This window comes from Miniopterus natalensis, chromosome 4, assembly GCF_054644295.1.
Source record: "Miniopterus natalensis isolate mMinNat1 chromosome 4, mMinNat1.hap1, whole genome shotgun sequence".
Lineage (NCBI taxonomy): Eukaryota > Metazoa > Chordata > Mammalia > Chiroptera > Miniopteridae > Miniopterus > Miniopterus natalensis.
In genome coordinates this window covers 70,495,422-70,515,191 of record NC_142084.1, presented here as the reverse complement: position 1 = coordinate 70,515,191, position 19,770 = coordinate 70,495,422, and the positions used below count along the sequence as shown (strand labels likewise).

Below are 19,770 nucleotides of genomic sequence, written 5' to 3'. Positions count from 1 at the left end.
CACCCTGATTCTTTCACTACCCCTTAAGCTATTATTCCTTCTCTTTGTCATGGTTAGAACTCCCTCCACTCAAAAGTATTGGGGCCAAAATGGTAGCAAACAGAACATTCTGGAACCTCTTTCATGCTCTGAGGATATTGATTTCTTCCCATGTTGGAGAGCCAACGAGGCCATCCCAGACCTTTCCCCAACTCTGTTCTCCACCCGCATCCCCCACCACGTCCTGGCTGTGCAGAGTACAGAGGTAGGTCATGGAATACTGTTCACTGAGTCCCACCATGTGCCGAACACAGTTCTGAGCACTTGACTTGCAGCATCTCACTTCAGCCTCCCTGACCCCTGAGGCAGGGGGCTGCTTTTATTCTCATTTTATAGAGTAGGAAGCTGAGGTCCGGAGTGGCCCACCCAAGGTCGCCCAACTTGTACGTGGCAGAGCTGGATTCCTGACCTAGCTGACTCTAGGACAGAGCTGGAGAGAGAGGCCCTAACACCCCCTCCACCTACTCCCTCACTGTCTCAAGCTGAGTCATTAGAGGTCAGCTCCTTCTACCCCTGCTGCCCCTGGGAGACCCTGAGACTGGCCTCACCACAGGTGGGGTGGCTAATTCCAGGTCTGACACCACCAGCTTGAAAAGAGATCTCTCCCCTAGGAGGTGTCTGCTTGCTCCATGGCCTTGTAGGGAAGACCCTTGTCCCTGTACTGGCCTCTTGCTCTGGGAGCTCCCAGAAGTGGAATCTGATGCCTGGGAGGGGAGAGGGGACCTAGGAATGGCCTTAGAGCCCAGCTGTGCCATCCCCACTCCCTCCCTGCAGTCTTGGGACTGGAGTTATGTCCTCTCCGTGTACCTGCCTCATGGACATCCCGGGACTCCTGGTCAGGCCTGAAGGGTCATCTGGGGTTCCTGGCTCCGGGGGGCCCTGGACACCAGGCAGGTGGGGGCTGTCATTTATAGATTGGAAGGAGTAAGCTCTCCTCCTGCAGGGTAACTCTCCAACTGGGGGCTTCTGAGGACCCGAGTCAGGGCAGAGTTTCCCGTTACCATCCTGGCCTCCCGAGCTAGGAGACTTGGGGTCATTTATTGAGCATCTACTACATGCCAGACACTGGGTAGGCTTTGAAGACACAAGGGTGGGCATGACTCAGGCCAGTGGGGAGAGACACCCCAAACTTGCAAACAATTACGAACTTCATTAGGGTAGGGCAAACTGCTCTCTGAGGTTGGGCTCCCCCAGAAGCAGACCCTGAGACAAGAATTCGGAGGCAAGCAATTTATTTGGGAGGTAGCCCAAGGAGACAAGGGTAGGGCTGGAAAGGGAGACAGAGAAGGGAAGGCGCAGTGACGGAGGTGGTGAAGCCAGTCGTCACCACTCCGGGCCACGGGGGCGCGGTCCTGCCGCGGTGGTCGGAGCCAGGGGTGTGCGAGCCGAGCTATTTGCCCACCAATCCCCGTCCTCGGTCCTCGAAGGCCGCTCCCCGGTTGGGCGGCTGGCGAGCGGTGGCTGCTGATTCGCCAGCAGTCCTGGCCCCGCCTTCGCATGGGCCCCGCCAGCTTCCGCGGCTGGAGAAAGCCCGCCACCCGAAACGTGCAGTTGCTGGAAGAAGGAATCCCTGGGTAGGGGGCAGTGGGAGAGTGTCGAGTAAAAATGCTACTGGAATATCTAACAGGAGACCTGCTGAGCCTTGAGGGGAAGTCAGGGAAGTCTGAGGAGGCTGCAATTGAGGTGAGATCTGGAGGAGGGCTGATGGGGTGGGGTGGGGGTGGGGGTTTCATAGTCCAAGACCACAGGTGGGAGGGGCTGAGTGTACCTTGGCTGAGGCTGCGAGGATCAGACGAGCGAGGAGAGTATGGGGGTGCCCTTCGCCCCCCTCTCACCCCCACGTCTCTCCTGGAGCTTGAGGCGTAGGGGGAGACGGTGGGGCCCTAGTGAATTTACTGAGTACTGGAGGGAAAGAGCAAAGATGCTCTCAGCTTGCTCCCTACGGAGTCTCGCTCATTGAATAATAATATGATAATCAAAATGGCACTGGCTGAGGATGACCCAGAGTGTGTGCCGAGCAGGTCCCATGGGGTGAGTGCTGGTGGGAGGAATGGGGGATTCACTGTCCCTTCATCCAGACCCTTGTGCAGTAAGAAGCATTTGGAGGTCCCCAGCTGGGAAGTTGCTGGCCAAGATCACACAGCTGGCACATGGCAAAGGCAGAATTTGAACCTGAGTCCATTTGATTCCCTGGAACCTAAAACCACCACCTCTCCAGCCCATTTATTATGTCAGGATGGGGAGGAGGGAGCAAAGATCCCTGCTGTCCTCCCCAAATTCTCTGAGACAGATTCCAAGGGAACTGTGTGGGTTACACAGCTTGCCTACAAATGTGGAAAAACAGGCATGACCACAAGCTTTGCAGCATCGTCATGATAATTAATAATAATTGCAGTTAACACTGACACGGCCCTCCATCTGCCTGTGCTGTTCGGAGTGCCTTGCATATATAAGCTCGTATATTAATTTTCACAATAACCCTGTGAGATTGGGGCTATTATTATTCTCATTTTACAGGAGAACCTGGAGCAGAGAGGTCAAGTAACTTGCTCAAGGTCACACAGTTATAAAGTGGCAGAATCAGGACTTCAACCCAGGCTGTCTGACTCCACAGTCTACCCACTGAACCACTACACTATACCCTGAACAGCCTCGTGTGCTTGACTTCCAACCCAAATTACCCTCACAGAAGACTGCTACTGCCCATTGGATGTCAGTGCTACCACTAATGGGAGACAATTCTTCCTGAGCTTCTGGTATTTTCACGTAACTCACAAGCAGGGGTGTGGGCAGCTTTTTGTTCTGGCTACATTTTCAAGGATGTTTGTATAGCAAACAGCCTTGAAGGCAGAGAGAGTTTCTTCCTGTGGAGCAGAGCGCAGGCTTGTTTGCTGTCCATATAATGAAGATTAATGCCTCCTCTGAGATAAAAGGAGAGTGGGTTTGCTTGCGTCTACTTGAAAAGACTGGGCTTGCTAAGCTCGGAGTTCCTCGGCTGTGATGCAAACCCAGTGTCCATCCAATGCCAATCTGGGTTCACTGCTTCGGCCCCGTAGGACTCAGGAGGAACAGGCAAACCCAAAGTTCCTGCCGCCTGGTGGGCGGCGAGTAATTAAGTCCTTTGTCTCTGACCCTGGAGTGTTGTATTTTCTGCCAGCATCAGTGAAACCATGACAGGTGAAATTAACAGCTTGAAAGTAGGGAAACTCCCACACTCTTTATAGTTCTTGATACCTATCTGCTCTCTCTGTGATGCCACCTGCCACCAAGGTGTCTCTTTTCGGACTTGGGATTTAGCCTGTTTAGGTCCCACCTCGGCTGCTGCCTTTCTGACCTGGTGCAGATTTGGGTGGTGAAGCATTACACTGCAGTCTAAAGAACATGCCATGGTCAGAAGGAAGTGCTCTGGAAACCGGACACCAGGATCCAAGCCCCATTTTGGGATAAGGTTCAGGTTAAGCTCTTATAACAAAAAGACCCAAAATACAAAGGCTCAAAAGTCATATGATTTTGCAAGCTGCACTCACTATTTCTCCAGCAATACAGTTCCTTTGAAAAGCTTAGTAAGCATCTGGCCTAGGTGCCTCTAGTTAGTTTCATTGCTGGAAACCACACCCAATGCTCTTTTCTAGCCAGAGTTCTTGTGTCTATTTAATTTGCAGCACTTGCTTCCTTAAACTACCCACATCTTTGTCACTCTCGGTTAATGGGCATCTGAAACAATAGCCTTGGGTGAGAGGCAATATTTCTATTTATACTCTTTTGGGGAATAGGAAGCTGTTGGCTCTTTCAATCTTGAGATGTGTCTGACTCTGAAATGTGGCCAATTCTTGTCTAAGATCATCTCATTTTTGCAATTCCTTGCTAGAAGCAGCAAGGAGCAGCTGACTTACAGTGACATTCTAGCTCTTTCCAATCACTTTTAGAGACACAGGCTCCATAGACATATGATCTACCTCTCAGGTTATCTCAGGTGATGGTATTACCAAATGCTCTTTGGCATAACAGCAGTCACCAGCCTTCCAGCCTGCAATGTATGTGTCCTTACCACCAGACCAACAAGTTGAGGCAACTGATTTTTCATTTTTGTGATGGCAGCACCCGCTTCTGGTTCTAATTTCTGTACCAGGATAAATAGCTTACTTGCTGTATTAGTTTCCTAGGGCTTCTGTAACAAGCTACCACCAACTGGGTGGCTTAAATAATGGAAATGTATTCTCCCACCCTTCTGGAGACCAGAAGTCTGGATTCAAAGTGCTGGCAGGTTGGTTTCTTCTGAGGCTGTTTGTTCCCGCTGAGGCAGGGATTTTGTTTCCTGCTGTACCCTTGGCCCTTAAAAGAGTGCCTAAGAGGTACTAGATGCTCACTAAGCACAGCTGGAAGGATGAAGTAATAAACAAATGAACCAAGAACGTTATGAAGAAAATATCTAAGATTGGGACTGGGCAGGGAAATTCAGGACAGATGGACACTCTGCGTACACACTCAGACGGATGTCCCAGTGCTGTGGTCAGTAAATAAAAACTGGCTCCCTGCTGACAAGGGTCCCCAAGGTACCCTTCGTGTTGCTGTTGCGTAGGCTGCAGATGAAGGGATTCAGCATGGGGGTGACCACAGTGTACATCACTGCAGTGGCTGTGTCCTTCTGGGTCGTGTGGGAGAACATGGGGCCGAAATAAACCCCAACGAGCATCCCATAGGACAGTGATACCACGGAGAGTTGAGAGCCACAGGTGGAGAAAGCTGCCTGCTTGCCTTTTGGGGATGGGATCTTCATGGCTGGCAGCAAAGATGCACACTTAGGAGACCAGCATGCCCACTGAGGGGCGATGATGGGCGGGGCGCCCACGGGGGACACCATTGCATTGTTGAGAAAGGTGTCGGAGCAGGCCGGCTTCAGCAAAGGGCTGAGGTCACAGAAGAAGTGGGGGACTCGATTGTGGGTGCAGAATGAGAGGAGGATTAGCAATACTGTGTGGGTCAGGACATTCCTGAAGGCTGCGGTGCAAGATGCTGCCACCAGGAGGCCACAGAGCTGTGGTGTTACAGATGTGGCACAGTGCAGAGGGTGACAGATGGCCCAATAGCGGTTGCAGGCCATGGCAGTCAGCAGGATACTGTCAATGCCGGCAAACCAGATGAAGAGCATTTGGGTCAGGCAGCCAGAGTAGGGAATCCCTTTGTGTCCTGACACGTGGTTGGCCAGCGTTTTGGGGGTGATGGTGGAGGTGGTACCCACAAAGGCCAGGCTGGCCAGGGGGAGGACATGGGCGTGTGTGGGGGGCGTCAGTGGTGATGGCCAGGACCATGAGCAGGTTCCCCAGCCCCATGCCAAGGCGCATGCTCGGGAACAGCATAAGCAGCAGCTGCTGTTGCTTGGGGGTCTTCAGAGAGGCCCAGGGGAAGGAACTCAAGAGACCTGGGTGAGGTTTACCCTTCCACGGCCATCCTGGATCCCAGAGGAAATGGAGGAGCTGTCCGTGGTCCTGGCCCAGGCCACCCTCTCCATTGCACCCTGGATCTCATCCCCTCTCATTAGTTCATTCATAAATTCTTCCCACTTTCTCCTGCAACAGGATCCCCCCACCCATTTGCTGCATTATTTCCATCAGTGAACACACCATTCATTGTTCACAGTCACCTGCAGGATGTCACCGGCGACTTCGTGCATGGCTTCCAGGTACACTGACCATTTCTCACCTCCACCACCAGTATCTCTATGCCCTAGAGATTTATCTGGCCACAAGAACAGGCTCAGCTCACACATGGGGTAACAAGGAAGAGCTGGGAGTTGACACCCCCGGGAGTGATGTTGGGACAGCAAGGAATAGGGCTTATTGGGTGAACTCCTGGCTTCATCACTCCTAAGTGAGGCAGTTCTGGGGTGTGTTCTACAGTCTCTCAGAGATCCCTAGAAGGATCACCCCTCTGTTGACCAGAGCAGAAACCTGCTCATTCACGCCTTTGTTTCCCAAATGTTCATCGGGTCTCCTGGGATTATCTTCTAAATAAACTATTTGCATTCAAGTCCTCGACTCAGAACCTGCTTTGGGGGGAACCCAAACTAAGACAAAAGGATTCCAAACTTTCTCCCATCTGTGAGAGAATCCCTTCATCCCAAATACTCCTCCTGCCACTGCCCCCTTATTCTGCTCCATTGGACCCCAACACTCCTCAAAACATTGCCTGTCCTTGCCTGTCACGAACAACCATGACCTTCTATTGTTAACTCAAGGCTAGTATACAGACAGTATGCTCCAGTACAATTGTTCCATTGCTAAAATCTGGAAATACCCAGAGTTGGAACCTCTTAGCAGGGCTTACATACACAGGGCATTTCCCGCTTTATTTTGTTTTCATTATAGAGACAAACGAACTGAGCCCCAGAGAGGCAAAATGACTTCCCTACAGTCACACGGCAAACTTGCTAATTTCTTCCCCTGACTCCCTCTGTTCCCACTCGTCTGTGGGAGGTGTCCTTTCTGGCTGTGAAGTGAGCTCTTGCTGGGAAAGCATCCTGGGCTATGACGGAGGTTGGTGCCCCCACAGGAGGGAGCACAAGGACCTGGCAAAGCCCAGTTTACCATCCATCCTTGCAGCTCAGGTTCAGTCCTTTGTGGCTTGTTAGGACATCTGCCAATTGTCCACTCCACACTCTGTCCTGCTGGGCCTGCATCTTTGGGAAGGAGGCCATGGCAGCTTGTTCTGGGTTCTTCCTTCTACTCCTGAGCCAGGGGTGGTGGGAGCTCCAGACTTCTTTGGGGGACCCCCATGCGGGGCCTGGGCCCAGTGCTGTTCTCTCAGTTCTGCCAACCACTGGGTTATGCCTGAGGCTCCTCACTGCTGGAACAATGGCCTCCTAACATTCATTATTTTAATTGTGAGATTCACACAACAATTAATCATTTAAAAGTGAGCCACTTAGTAGCATTTAGCACATTTAAATGATGTGCAACCATCACCTCTATCTAGTTCCAAAACATTTTCATCACCCAAAAATAAAACTCTCCCCATTATCAGTCACTCCACATTTCCTCTCTTCCCCCAGCCCCTGGCAGCTACCAGTCTGCTGTCTATCTCTGCGGATTTGCCTATTCTGGACATTTCATGTAAATGGGATAATACACTAAGTAACCTTTTGTGCCTGACTTCTTTCACTCAGTGTAGTGTTTTCAAGATTCATCCACATTGTAGCCTGGGTCAGAGCTTCATTCCTTTCCATGGCTGAGTAATATTCTATTGTATGGATGGACCACATTTTGTTTATCCATTCGCTCTTTGATAGACACTTGGGTTGTTTCCACCTCTGGGTGATCATGAATGGTGCTGCTATGAACGTTGGTGTACAAGCTTCTGTTTGAGTCCCTGTCTGTAGTTCTTTTTGGTGTATCTCTAGGAGCAGAATTGCTGCGTCATGTAGCAATCCTACGTTTAGCTTTTTGAGGCACTGCCAAACTTCCCCACAGTGGCTGCACCATTACGTTCCCACCGTTAATGCGCAGGGTTTCAACTTCTCCACATCCTCATCAGTGCTTGTTACTGTTTCTTTTTCTATTATAGCCACCCTAGTGGGTGTGAAGTGGTATCTCATTGTGCTTTTTCTTCACATTTTAAAATTGTGTTAAAATACATATAACATAACATTTACATCTTAACCATTTCTAAGTGCACAGTTCAGTGGCATTATGTCCATTCACGCTGCTATACAGCCATCTCCAGAACTTGTCCATCCTGTAGAGCTGGAACTCTGTTCCCATTAAACACTAACCCCCAGTTACCCTTCCCCCCACCCCTGGCAACCTCCATTTTACTTTGTCTTTATGATTTTGACTACTTAAGGTGCCTGATATGAGTGGAATCATATAGTATTTGTCCTTCGTGACTGGCTTATTTCACTCAGCATAATGCCCTCAAGGTTCATCCATGTCGTGGCATGTGTCAGGCTTTCCTTCCTTTTCAGGGCTGAATAATATTCCTTCGTATGTGTACCCCACATTTTGCTTCTCCATTCATAAGCACTCGGGGTTCTTCCATGTTGTAGCTATTATACATAATGCTGTTATGAACATGGGTGTACAAATATCTCTTCGAGACCCTGCTTTCAGTTCTTTTGGAGATCTACCCAGAAATGAAAGGTCATTCTACTGTTTTGAAATCCTCACCTCAGGACATATTTTTATCGATTTTAGAGAGAGAGGAAGGAAGAGAGAGAGAAAAAATCAATGTGGGAGAGAAACATTGATTGGTTGCCTCCTTTACATGCCTGACTGGGGATTAAACCCAAAATTTTTTTTGTGTACTGGACAACATTCCAACCAACTGAGCCACCCAGCCAGGGCTGGTCATTCTATTTTTAAGTTTTTAGGAACTTCCATACTATTTTCCACCTGGTTATATCAATTTACATTCCCACCAACAGTACACAAGGGTTTCAACCTCTCTGTATCCTCACCAACACTTGTTTTCTGTTTTTCTGCAGTTAGACATCCTAATGGGTGTGAAGTGTTGGCTCATGTCTTGATTTGCATTTCCCTGATGATTAGTGATGTTGAGCATCATTTCATGTTCCAAATATTTTTGACCTTGCATATCTACTGGTAAAATGTATTTGAGCACATACTCCTGCTGCATCTATATTTATTTTAAAACTAAATATCGCACTGCTGTCATAATGATGTGATGAATGATTATAAAATGTCCCCCAAATTGAAATGAAAAAGGGACACTATTCAGATGAAATAAACTCTTGGCCGTTTCAAACCACTCAAACAATAGCACTAATAGTACCCAATACTTGGAGGTACCCCGGGGCAAAGTTCATGGTTAAGGGTCATGGACAAAAATGCTTATCATAAATGGGCTTTTGACAATTGCACAATGCTTGGTAATTCCTCAGCACAAATCCTTTCTTTGTCATTGCTTTTCTCCTCGAGATGCAGCTGAGAGTCTATTTTAGAGGTAGGAGTGTCTCCACCAGCACTCTTTGGTTGGCATTTGGAGTCAATCTGTGGTTTTTTATGTCATAGGTCTATTTATTATTATTATTATTTTAATCCTCACCTGAGGATATGCTTATTGATTTTAGAGAGAGGAAGGGGGAGAGAGAGAAATACTGATGTGAGAGAAAAGCATCGATTGGTTGCCTCCCATATGCGCCCTGACCAGGGATCAAACCTGAAACCTGAGCATGTGCCCTGACTGGGAATTGAAGCCACAACCTCTTTGGTGTACGGGACAATGCTCTAACCAACTGAGCTACCTGGCTGAGGGCTGTCATAGGTTTATTTTTGATGATGGGTTGAGAAAAAAGTGGATAATACAATCAGTAAAACTACTCATCTTGGCACATGGAAACTGCGTTACATACATCAAAATAGGCTGAGAGCTAAAGAGTCAACTTAGTAAAATAGAAAATGTTAGTAAAGCACATGTTCATTTTATTTTAAAAGAACCCATTTAATTTTAAATAATTTTAGACCCACATAGAAGTTGCACAGCACAGAGAGTCACCGTGGGTCCTTCACTCAGCCTCCCTCAATAAAAACATCTTACAATTATATAATTATATGTCAGATATATAATTATATATTATATATCTATATATAATTATATATTTTATATTTATATATAAATATCATATATAATTATATATTTATAGTATAATTATAAAAACCAGCATATTGACTTTGGTACAGTACTGTTAACTAAAGACATTATTTGGAGTTCACCAATTTTTATATGTACTCAATTGCTTTGAAATGCTCTATGAAATTTTGTTACTTGTGTAGATTCATGTAACCACCACTACAACCAGGAAACAGAACTGTTCCATCACCCCAAAGAAACTCCCTTCTGCTGCCCCTTTGTAGTCACCCTCCTTCCCTAACCCTTGGCAACTTTGATCTGGCCAACATAACCCCCATGATTCTGTCATTTTGAGAATGTTACATACACCATACTCTATAGTATTCTACTTTCTGAGACGGGCTTCTTATACTCAGCACTATATTCTTGAGAACCATGGGGTTGTCTATGCCAATGGTTCATTCCCCTTCACTGCTGAGTATTAGTCCATTGTATGATGGACCAGTTTCTTTAGACATTTTGTAGTTGAAGGAATTTGGGTTGTTTCCAGGTTTTGGCTGGAAACGTTTTGATTTCTCCAGGGTAAATATGCATGAGTGAGATTGCTGGTTTATGTGAAGTGTAAGTTTAATTTTTAAGAAACTGTCAAACCATTTTCCAGAGTGGCCACACCATTTTGCATCCCCACCACTAACATGTGAAAGTCCTGCTTGCTCTGCACCCTTGACAGCACTTGATATTGTCAGTGTTTTTATTTTAGTTATTCTAATATGTGTGTCATGATATCGCATCGTGGCTTTGCTGTTGACCATCTCTTCATTTGCTTCTTTGTCATCAGTATATCCTTTCTGGTGAGGTGTTCAAATGTTCAAATCTTTTGTCCATTCTCTAATAATTATTATTTTAAAAGTTTTTGGAAGATAAAAATGAACTTGAATGTAAGTTCTTCAGTTTTCTCCTCATATAAAGTGCCACTATATGGCATGATTCCGGCGTGCATGTGTGCGTGTGTGTCTACATGTGTGTAAGCACCTTTCTCAGTTCTTCATGGCACCCTCCCAAGGTCGGTGCAGTGCACAACCAGCTCCACTGTTTTCCAGCAGCCCTCTCTGATTCTCACTGGAACAACTTGCCTGCCCTGCCTGCCCTCCTTCGACAACAGTTGATGCTGGTCTGTTCTCTTGCCATGGGATGTAGTCCAATCTCACCTGCTGGGTATCAGGGTCATTTACAGTATGCCTTCAGTTGATCTTGTCAGTCCCCTCCATAGTTCCCATATCTTCTCTATCCCAAAATCACGTTTTCTTAAGCCTCAGGACCTTTGTATATGCAGTCCCTCTGCTAGGAGTGCTCTGAACTCTCCAGACTAATGATTCCTCATTCTCTGTTCTCCAGGCCAAGTCTAAGGCTCTTCTTTTCTCCAAGACATTTTCCCTTCTATGCTCACCAATCCTGGGACCCTTGTTTTGGCCCATCCCCAAACATTTGGGCTGGGAGTGTCTATGCCAGCTCTGTGCTCCCACCCCGACTGGAACTTCTCAAGGGCAGGGTCTTGAATGGAGCTTTCTGGGCATAGAGGACTGGCAGGAGGGCTGGCACTGTTGTTGAAACAATAAGCATGAGTTTCAAGGAGGACCATGTGAGCCAGTAGATATTTTTGTAATGGGATCATATGAATTTTGAATTAGGTGGAAAGATTGAACAAAAACAGGTCTACATGTTCATGTACCTGTTTGCTCATTCATTCATTCATTCATTCATTCATTCATTCATTCATTATTGAGCAACTACTATGTGCCAAGCCCTGGGCCAGGTGAAGAAAGCATCTTACCCCTCACCCAGCTCACAGTTGAGTGGAGAAGACAGACATAAATTTAGATTTGCACAGATCATGAATTTGTGGTTATAATGTGACATGGGCTATGAAGCATGCGATGCTAAGAGAGAGGGTAATAGGGGCCCAATTTGTGGTTCAGAGAAGGCTGAAGAGGTGGCATTGAGATGAGACATGAAGAACGAATGGGAGTTTAGTTGGCCAAAGTGGGAAGGGAAGTGAGTCAGGCCAAAGAAACAGTCTTTTCGAAGGTAGGAGGCTGGGTGGGGCATCCCTGGGCTCTTGGACATCCTGCCCTGCCTTAGAGCAAAGATATTTAAAAACACTCACATTACACCTATTTCTTCCTCTGCTTAACAAAAGTAGAAAGGAGAAGAAACAAGATGGGGGCGTAGGTAACAGCTGCACCTGCCGCCTCCGGCAACCACATCAAAATTACAGCTAAAATACAGAACCACCATCACTCAGAGCCTCCTGAACTCTAGCTGAACAGAAGCCTCACAACCAGGGAACTGAAGGAGCATCGAGAGCGGGAGGAGGGGCGGAGACGCGGGCGGGTCGGGGCTGAATCAGAGACGCGGCCGTGGGCCCACACCCGTTGAAACCTGGGAAGGAATCTCCGCGGTGGAGGCTTCCCGGAGGGGTCCCAACCCCACAGCAGGCCCCCAGCCCAGGGCTCCAGGGCCGGGAGGAGACATCCCCACAACTCCAGGCCGTGAAACCAGCGGGGACTGTCTCTGAGGGTCTCGGAGGCTGTGGGAGCCCCAGCAGCTCCTCCTAAAGGGCCCGGCACGGACTCACTCAGACGCGCTCCCGCTGAGCCCAGCGCCGGGCAGCAGCCTGAAAGGACCCGGGACACTCGGGGAGGAACTAACCTGCCTGAGATCCGGGCGAGAGGTGGGGGGGTGCAGCTTCCTCCCAGGCAGAAGAGCTGCAGAGGCCATTCCTCCTTTGGCGAGTCCTCCCCGCACACAGCCGGCAGGAAGGCGCCATGTTTGAATCGCCAGCACCTGACTCACGCCTTTGGCCCCGCCCCGTGATTCCCAGAGGCCCCGCCCCTCCCCACCTTCGGGCTCATCCAGACCATTTCCAGGGGCTTTTCTATGTAAGTGGCCTCTCCAGCCTCATGCTTAGGACTTTCCTAAAATCTCTCAAACAAGCAGCAGTGGGCCCCATATGGCTTGATAAGTGGCCCCAGGCCTGGCACTAGTGGCAGCTGCATTGGTTCATAGCCTGGCCTCTCCTGGACACCTCCAATCCCAGCACAAGTAGCAGCCAGCTACAGTTTGCTGTGTAGCTCATGCTGGGAGGCCCTGGGCAAGGCACAGGCACAGGCTGACTCTGCACCTCCGAGGAGGCCCCAGAGACAGTGCACCTGGTGGTCAGACTCTACCACGCTGGATTACAACCCTACCACATCCACGAGTGACACTCAAAGGGTGCACTTGGTGAACACCAAAGCTCCACTGAAGTAAATCCTGCTCCATAGGGGTGTCTCCAGCACAGCAGCTCTTTGGCTGTAGTTGCAGCTGGCCCTCACAGCTGATTGGCCTGGGGGTCAGTTCCTCCCAGGGACACCAAAAGCAACCAAGGCTCAACTATAACAGGACAGTGCACAGCCCACACAGGGGAGCACCTAGAAGGCCCAGCTCAGGTGACTGGGGAGGCTGAACCACTGGGCCCTACAGGGCACCTACTACACAAATCCACTCTACAAGTTCCAGGAGATATAGCAGCTCTACCTAATACATAGAAACAAACACCTGGAAGCAGCCAAAATGCGGAGGCAAAGGAAAAGGAAAGAACAGAAGAAATCTCTAGAAGAGGAACTAAATGAAATAGATCCAAGCAAGCTAACAGATACAGAGTTCAGAATTTTGTTTATAAGGATGTTTAAGCAAACTATTAGGGACATTACTGAGAAAATTGATAACACAATAAAGTACCAATTTGAAATGAAGGCTACAGGAACTGAAATGAAGAATAATTTGCATGGAATCAACAGTAGAGTAGAAGATGCTGAGAATCAAATCAGCAATTTGGAACATGAAGAAACAAAAAACACCCAACCAGAAGAGCAAAAAGAATCCAGAAATATTAAAATAGTATAAGGAGCCTCTGAGACAACTTCAAGAGGCCCAACATTTGTATTATTGGGGTGCCAGAAGAGGCAGAAAGAGACCAAGAAATTGAAAACCTATTTAAAAAAATAATTACAGAAAACTTCCCCTACCTGGGGAATGAAATAGACTTACAAATCCAGGAAGCACAGAGGGTCCCAAACAAGAAGAACCCAAAGAGGCCCACAGCAAGACACATCATAATTAAAATGCCAAAGGTTAAAGACAAAGAGAGAATCTTTTTTTTTTTTAATATATCTTTATTGATTTCAGAGATAAGAAAGGAGAGGGAGAGAAAGATAGAAACATCAATAATGAGAGAGTAATTGATCGGCTGCCTCTTGCACGCCCCCGACTGGGGATTGAGCCCGCAACCTGAGCATGTGCCCTGGCCAGGAATTGAACGCCAATTGCCTGGATCCTAGGTCAAAGCTCAACCGCTGAGCCACGCCCGGCTGGTCGAGAGAGAGAATCTTAAAAGCAGCAAGAGAAAAGCAATTAGTTACCTACAAGGGAGCACCCATACGACTGCCAGCTGATTTCTCAACAGAAACTTTGCAGGCCAGAAGGGAGTGGCAAGAAATATTCAAAGTGATGAAAAACATGGAACTACAACCAAGATTCCTCTACCCAGCAAAGCTATCATTTAGAATTGAAGGTCAGATAAAGAGCTTCTCAGACAAGGAAAAGCTAAAGGAGTTCATCACCACCAAACCATCACTACAGGAAAAGTTGAAGGGTCTTCTTTAAGAAGAAGCTAATGAACAAAAGAATCTGACAAACTAAATAGATCCAGAGACATTGACGCATGCAACAGACTATCATATTTCAGAGGAAAGAGGGAAGGGGGGGTGGAGGGGGGGAAGAGATTAACCAAAGAAGTTATATGCATAACCCATGGACACAGTTAATAACGGGGTGAAGGCCTGGGAAGGGGGTGGGAGCGAGGGGGAGGGGATCAATTGGGGGGGGAAATGGGACCCCTGTAATACTCTCAACAATAAAGATAAATTTTAAAAAATGTAGATACAGAAAAAAAAAAAAGTAGAAAGAATGGTTATACTTTTTCTTTTGAAATTATTTAGGTGCCACGAGAAACTCATTTACTTATTGTGCCTCTACAGCAGTTCTTGCAAATGGAGAACATCTAATCCACAGATAACTTTTCAACATAATGACATTTTGAGTAAATGTTAAAGCTAACAATGAATAAAGTTGACATCATGTTGCTTAAGAAGAGATTTCATTCAAACGTTTGATTTTGATTTATCAGCCTTGTTTTTATATTTTCAAACATCGGACTGTGGTTTTTAATTTTTTTTCTATTCTTGAACAATTTCAGAGACTATTTATTAGAAAAGCTACTGGTGTGGTGATTTACCAGTGCCCCTCAGCGTCTGAACTGGGAAACTCACCCTGTGAGGATGAGATCAAACTCAACTCGGGGCTGCAGAAAAATCAACTTAAAGCTATTGATGGCCTCCCATCTCCTCTGCTTCTCTCATAGTTGTCCCATCTCCACGAAACCCAAATTCCAACTAGAAGGAAGTGTCCTCCCCCATCACTACATTCATTTCACACACTTCTCTGCCTTTGCACCTATTCTTTATTTTGCCATTACTCCTATTCTTTGGAGGAAGATTTTGAGGCACCAAAAGGTCAAATTGCTCAGATATTTTTGGTCCCAAAGCCCACTCTTACTAAACATTATGATATTGGAACCAGCACAGCTTAAACATATGAAGACTTTCTGGTCCCATTTGTACAATATGAAGACTAACTAGTCAGGGCTCAGAGAGGCACTTGCTCAAGCTCACACAGCAAGTTTGGTTGACTCCAGAACTTCTTTCTTTCTGCTTCTACCTGTTTGCCTCTCTCCCCACCTATATGGCAGGTGAGCCATGATGCCAGGCACTAAACCCAGATGGCCCATATAGGTCTGCTTTCTGGATTTGGAGATACCTGTTGAGCGGTGAGCTGGGTTGCATGGAGAATGGAGTCTGGGGCTTTGAGTGATAGGAAGATAGGTCTGCAGCCTCTCAGGAATGAACTTTAGTGCTCATATCCCAATAGCTGTGCCTTGGGCTGAGCCCTGAGTGCTTTGTGAGAGTTCCAGATGCCAAATAATTGTCTGCCCTAGATGGGACCACTGCTACATGTGGCCTCTTGAGGAGAGCAAGTGACACTCATTAGTTCTTTCTTTTTCCTTTTCCTCCATTTCTGCTCATCCCGGGGTGGTGAGAGACTCTGATCTCTAGGCAGTTATTCTGGAGAGAACTTTCCTCAAGAGCCCTAGAAATGGCAGCATTCCCAGGGGTGAAATAGGCCTCTGGGGAATCTTGGGAGAGATCTGCTTGACTTTGAAACGCTAGCGCCCCCTAGCTATTGGTTTGGCATACACACCAGCGAAGAATTAGGGATTGAGGAATGAATGAATTTTTATTTATATCTTGTTGACGAACTGACCTTTTTATCACTATGAAATGTTCTCCTTTAGCTCTGATAATTACCATTACTTTCGAGTGTGTTTTTTCTGATATTAATACAGTTGTCCCCTTTATTCGTGGTTTTCCTCCCTGTGGTTTTAGTCACCTATCGTCAACCGTGGTCAGAAAATATTGAACGGAAAATTCCAGAAATAAACAATCCATACATTTGAAATCATGTACCATTCTGAGTAGCATGGGTGATAAAATCGCACACCGTCCTGCTCCATCCCTCTCAGGACGTGAATCATCCCTTTGTCCAGTGTATCTACACTGTATACACTACGCACCAACCTCCTCATGATTAGTATTTTCATGATTTGCTCTCAACAGTTTACAAGAAATCCATAGTTAAGGAAATGTGAATGTCCAATAAATTTATAAACATCTGTGTGTCCTCCCTAGAAATCAGGGATATATTAAAAGTAATACAAACAAGAAGTATAATTTTCCTCCAGGACACTGGCAAAAATGTGAAGTTTTATCATCCAAAACGTTGGTGACATTTGGGAAAGTGAACACTGTCATCCATAGGTGGCGATCTTTGCAGGGTAATTTGGGGCTATCTATTAAACCTAAACGTGTGCACTTCACGCTGAAGTAGCTCATCATTTAGAGATTTCAGTTGTGCATGAGAAGAAAGAAGCAGAGGGGGAGGAGCTGAAAGATGCAGTCCTTCTGCCAAGGTCAGTGGTGTAGGTGAAAGATGAGGGAGAGCCAGAGCCAGGCTCTTCATTTTCCCCACTGGACATGGCTTACAGCTTGTTGCCCTTTCTGCAACGTTCATGAAATGTCTAAGAAATAAAACCAACTAGCCCTGTGAAATCTTACTCTTGTCTGTGTTTCCTTCACTGCATCCAACATAGTGGACTATTTCTAAAAAGTATGTTATGTTTGGAGAGGAATATACACATGTGCAGCTTATTTTTTTGTTGTTGTTAATTCTCATCTGAGGATATTTTTCCATCGATTTTTAGAGAGAATGGAAGGGAGGGAAGGAGAGAGAGAGAGAAACATCAATGTGAGAGAGACATAGCCATTGGTTGTCTCTTGCACGAGCCCCAACCGAGGCCGGGCATCGAACCTGCAAACTAGGCATATGCCCTTGACAGGAACTGAACCCATGACCGTTCAGTGCAAGGGATGTCGCTCTAACCACTGAACCATGCTGGCCAGGACCAGCTTATTTTTTAAAATTTCAAGTCTATTTCTTGTGATTTCAGGCAAGTTATATTGGATTTGGGAAGAGCAGGGGTAGAAACCCAGAGGAAAGGCGATAGAGGCCCTTCTGGCTTAATCTTGCTGGTTTGGAAAACTGCATAAAACATCCCCTTCCCACCCCACTCACCTGCTCAGTCCTTAGAGCAGCGAGACCATGATAAGGCTTCCAGTTTTTCCTTGATCTTTGCTATTCTCCTATGACCTCAGCGTGACCAGCCCATTTGGGAGATTCCTTCCCACACCGATATACCTCCTTGCCCTGATTTATTTTACTCCCTTTGAGACTCTTCACAAGTCACAGCTAGAAGCACTGTAAGACATGGACTCAGGCAGCCTGGGTTTGAATCCCAGCTCCCCAGTTTCCTAACCGGGCGACCTAGGACATGTTACCTAAACTCCCTGTGCTTCAGTTTCTCTGTTTGTAAATAAGACAATAATAGTATGTACTCACAGTGTTGTTAAGGTATATGCTGTGATGGCAGAAAACCCTGGTGGCTTTACAAATAAAAGCTCATTTATTGTCCACATAAAATCTAATATAGGTCATCCCTGATACTACAGTACAGTATTGTAATGATTTTAGATAGTAGTAAAGTTACAATATTTTTAAAAATTTTTATCAAATTTATTGCAGTGGCATTGCTTAATAAAATTATATAGGTTTCAAGTGTATAATTCTATAATACATTGTCTGTATATTGTGCTGTGTGTTCACCACCTAAAGCCAAGCCTCCTTCCAACACCACCCGTCCTGCCTTTACCCCCTTCCACCTCCCCGCCCCCTTTCCGTCTGCTAATCAACATACTGTCGTCCGTGTCCATGAGGGTTTCTTTTCTTTTTTGCTTAATCCCGCCACATGTTTCACCCAGCCCCTCAACCTCTCTTCCCTCTGACAGCTGTCAGTCTGTCCTCTGTGTCTATGAGTCTGCTTCTGTTTGGTTTGGTTTGTTCATTCGAGTTCACATGTAAGTGAACCATGTGGTGTTTGCCTTAAGTTATGACATTATACTGCAGGAAAGTACACGACAGGCAGCGTTCCCGATGCCTCTGCTGCCTGGCACCAGCCAACTTGGAAAATAAGGCTTGAGCTTGAGTGTGCACTTGATGGCCCCTCAAATGCTTAAAAGCCCCCACTCGACAACACCTTTCTCCGACACACACAATACCCAGCTCACAGTTGGCACCTGCCATTCAAAATGCTTAGGATGATGTGCCAGCTCAGCTTTCGTACCCATAGAAATGGCTCTGATTCTTAATCCAAAGATACCTTAGATGAACCTCTCAGCAAAGACCAGTAATATATCATTCCCCTGAAAATCCTTAATTGGGTAATCTTTTTTTAAAAAGAGGAAGTGGATGCAACTTTTTAAAAAAGATTTTTAAAATTGATTTTTAGAGAGAGAGGAAGGGAGAGGAAGAGAGAGAGAAACTTTGACATGAGAGTGAAACATCAATCGGCTGCCGCCTGCACACCCTCTACCTGGGATCGTGCCCACAACCCGGGCATGTGCCCTGACTGGAATTGAACCAGCAACCTTTCAGTGCACGGGACGACACCCAACCAAATGAGCCACACTGACCAGGGCCTTAATTGAGTGATCTTAATTCTTGTTCTCCTTGATGATGGCAATAGAAGTTTAAAAATGGCAACATCCAACTTTACATTGCCCTGATGTTCATTCAAGAGTGAGACTCACCATCTTACATCTCTGCTCTATAATCATTGAGACAGCAAAAGTAACACATGCTTGCCCTGGTTGGTGTGGCTCAGTTGGTTAGGCGTTGACCCGTGCACCAAAAGGTTGCTGGTTTAATTCCCAGTCAGGGCACATGCCCGGGTTTCGGGCTCCATTCCCAGGAGGGGGCATGCAGGAGGCAGACGATAGATGTTCCCTCTCTCTCTTCCTCTCCCTCTCCCTCTTCTTCTCCCTTCTTCTCTCTCTAAAAATCAATTTTAAAAATCTTTTAAAAAATGTAACATGATTGGGCTGTCCAACCACGGTCATCTTGGGTGACAGTCTTCCACTTCTGTAACACCTAAACATGACTCAGACAAAGTCACTGCCAAGAACCAACACAGGCAGAGGCTGTCCAAGCATCACTGTCAGAGCACTAGCCCCTGAATCCACTTTCTTGCTTGGATTTTAATGGTTGGCTCTTAGACCCTTCACTCACTGTGCAGAAATGTATAAGAATGGGTGTAAGGCTGGGCACTAATAGGTAGCCAAAATATCCACGAGCTGGGGTCCATCTCTGGTGTTAGGTTGTCATTCTTACAGTAAAAATTTCCTTCTGTTTAAGACTAAGTAACCCAACCCCTCCTCTTGTCTGAGTGATTGAGATCACTGTGTTTGTTTCCTACAAACCCACAAGAGAAAAAGTGAGTCTAGGAGGAGGAAGGGAGCTGGCTACAGTATGCCTTGCACCACATAGACTGCAAATGAAAAAATGGTCTTAGATGTAAGGGAGGACCCCTGGGACAAC

At 46.6% G+C, this 19,770-nt stretch overlaps 1 protein-coding gene across 1 annotated transcript; it reads right to left on the bottom strand.

Moving 5' to 3' along the window:
• Positions 1 to 4,549: 4,549 nt before the first annotated feature.
• LOC107534283 (olfactory receptor 1f45-like) lies at positions 4,550 to 5,806 on the bottom strand. The gene is given in 4 exon segments (XM_087816177.1): positions 4,550 to 5,323; positions 5,325 to 5,420; positions 5,422 to 5,458; positions 5,661 to 5,806. Coding segments are annotated over 4 exon segments (1,053 nt in total).
• Positions 5,807 to 19,770: the final 13,964 nt, after the last annotated feature.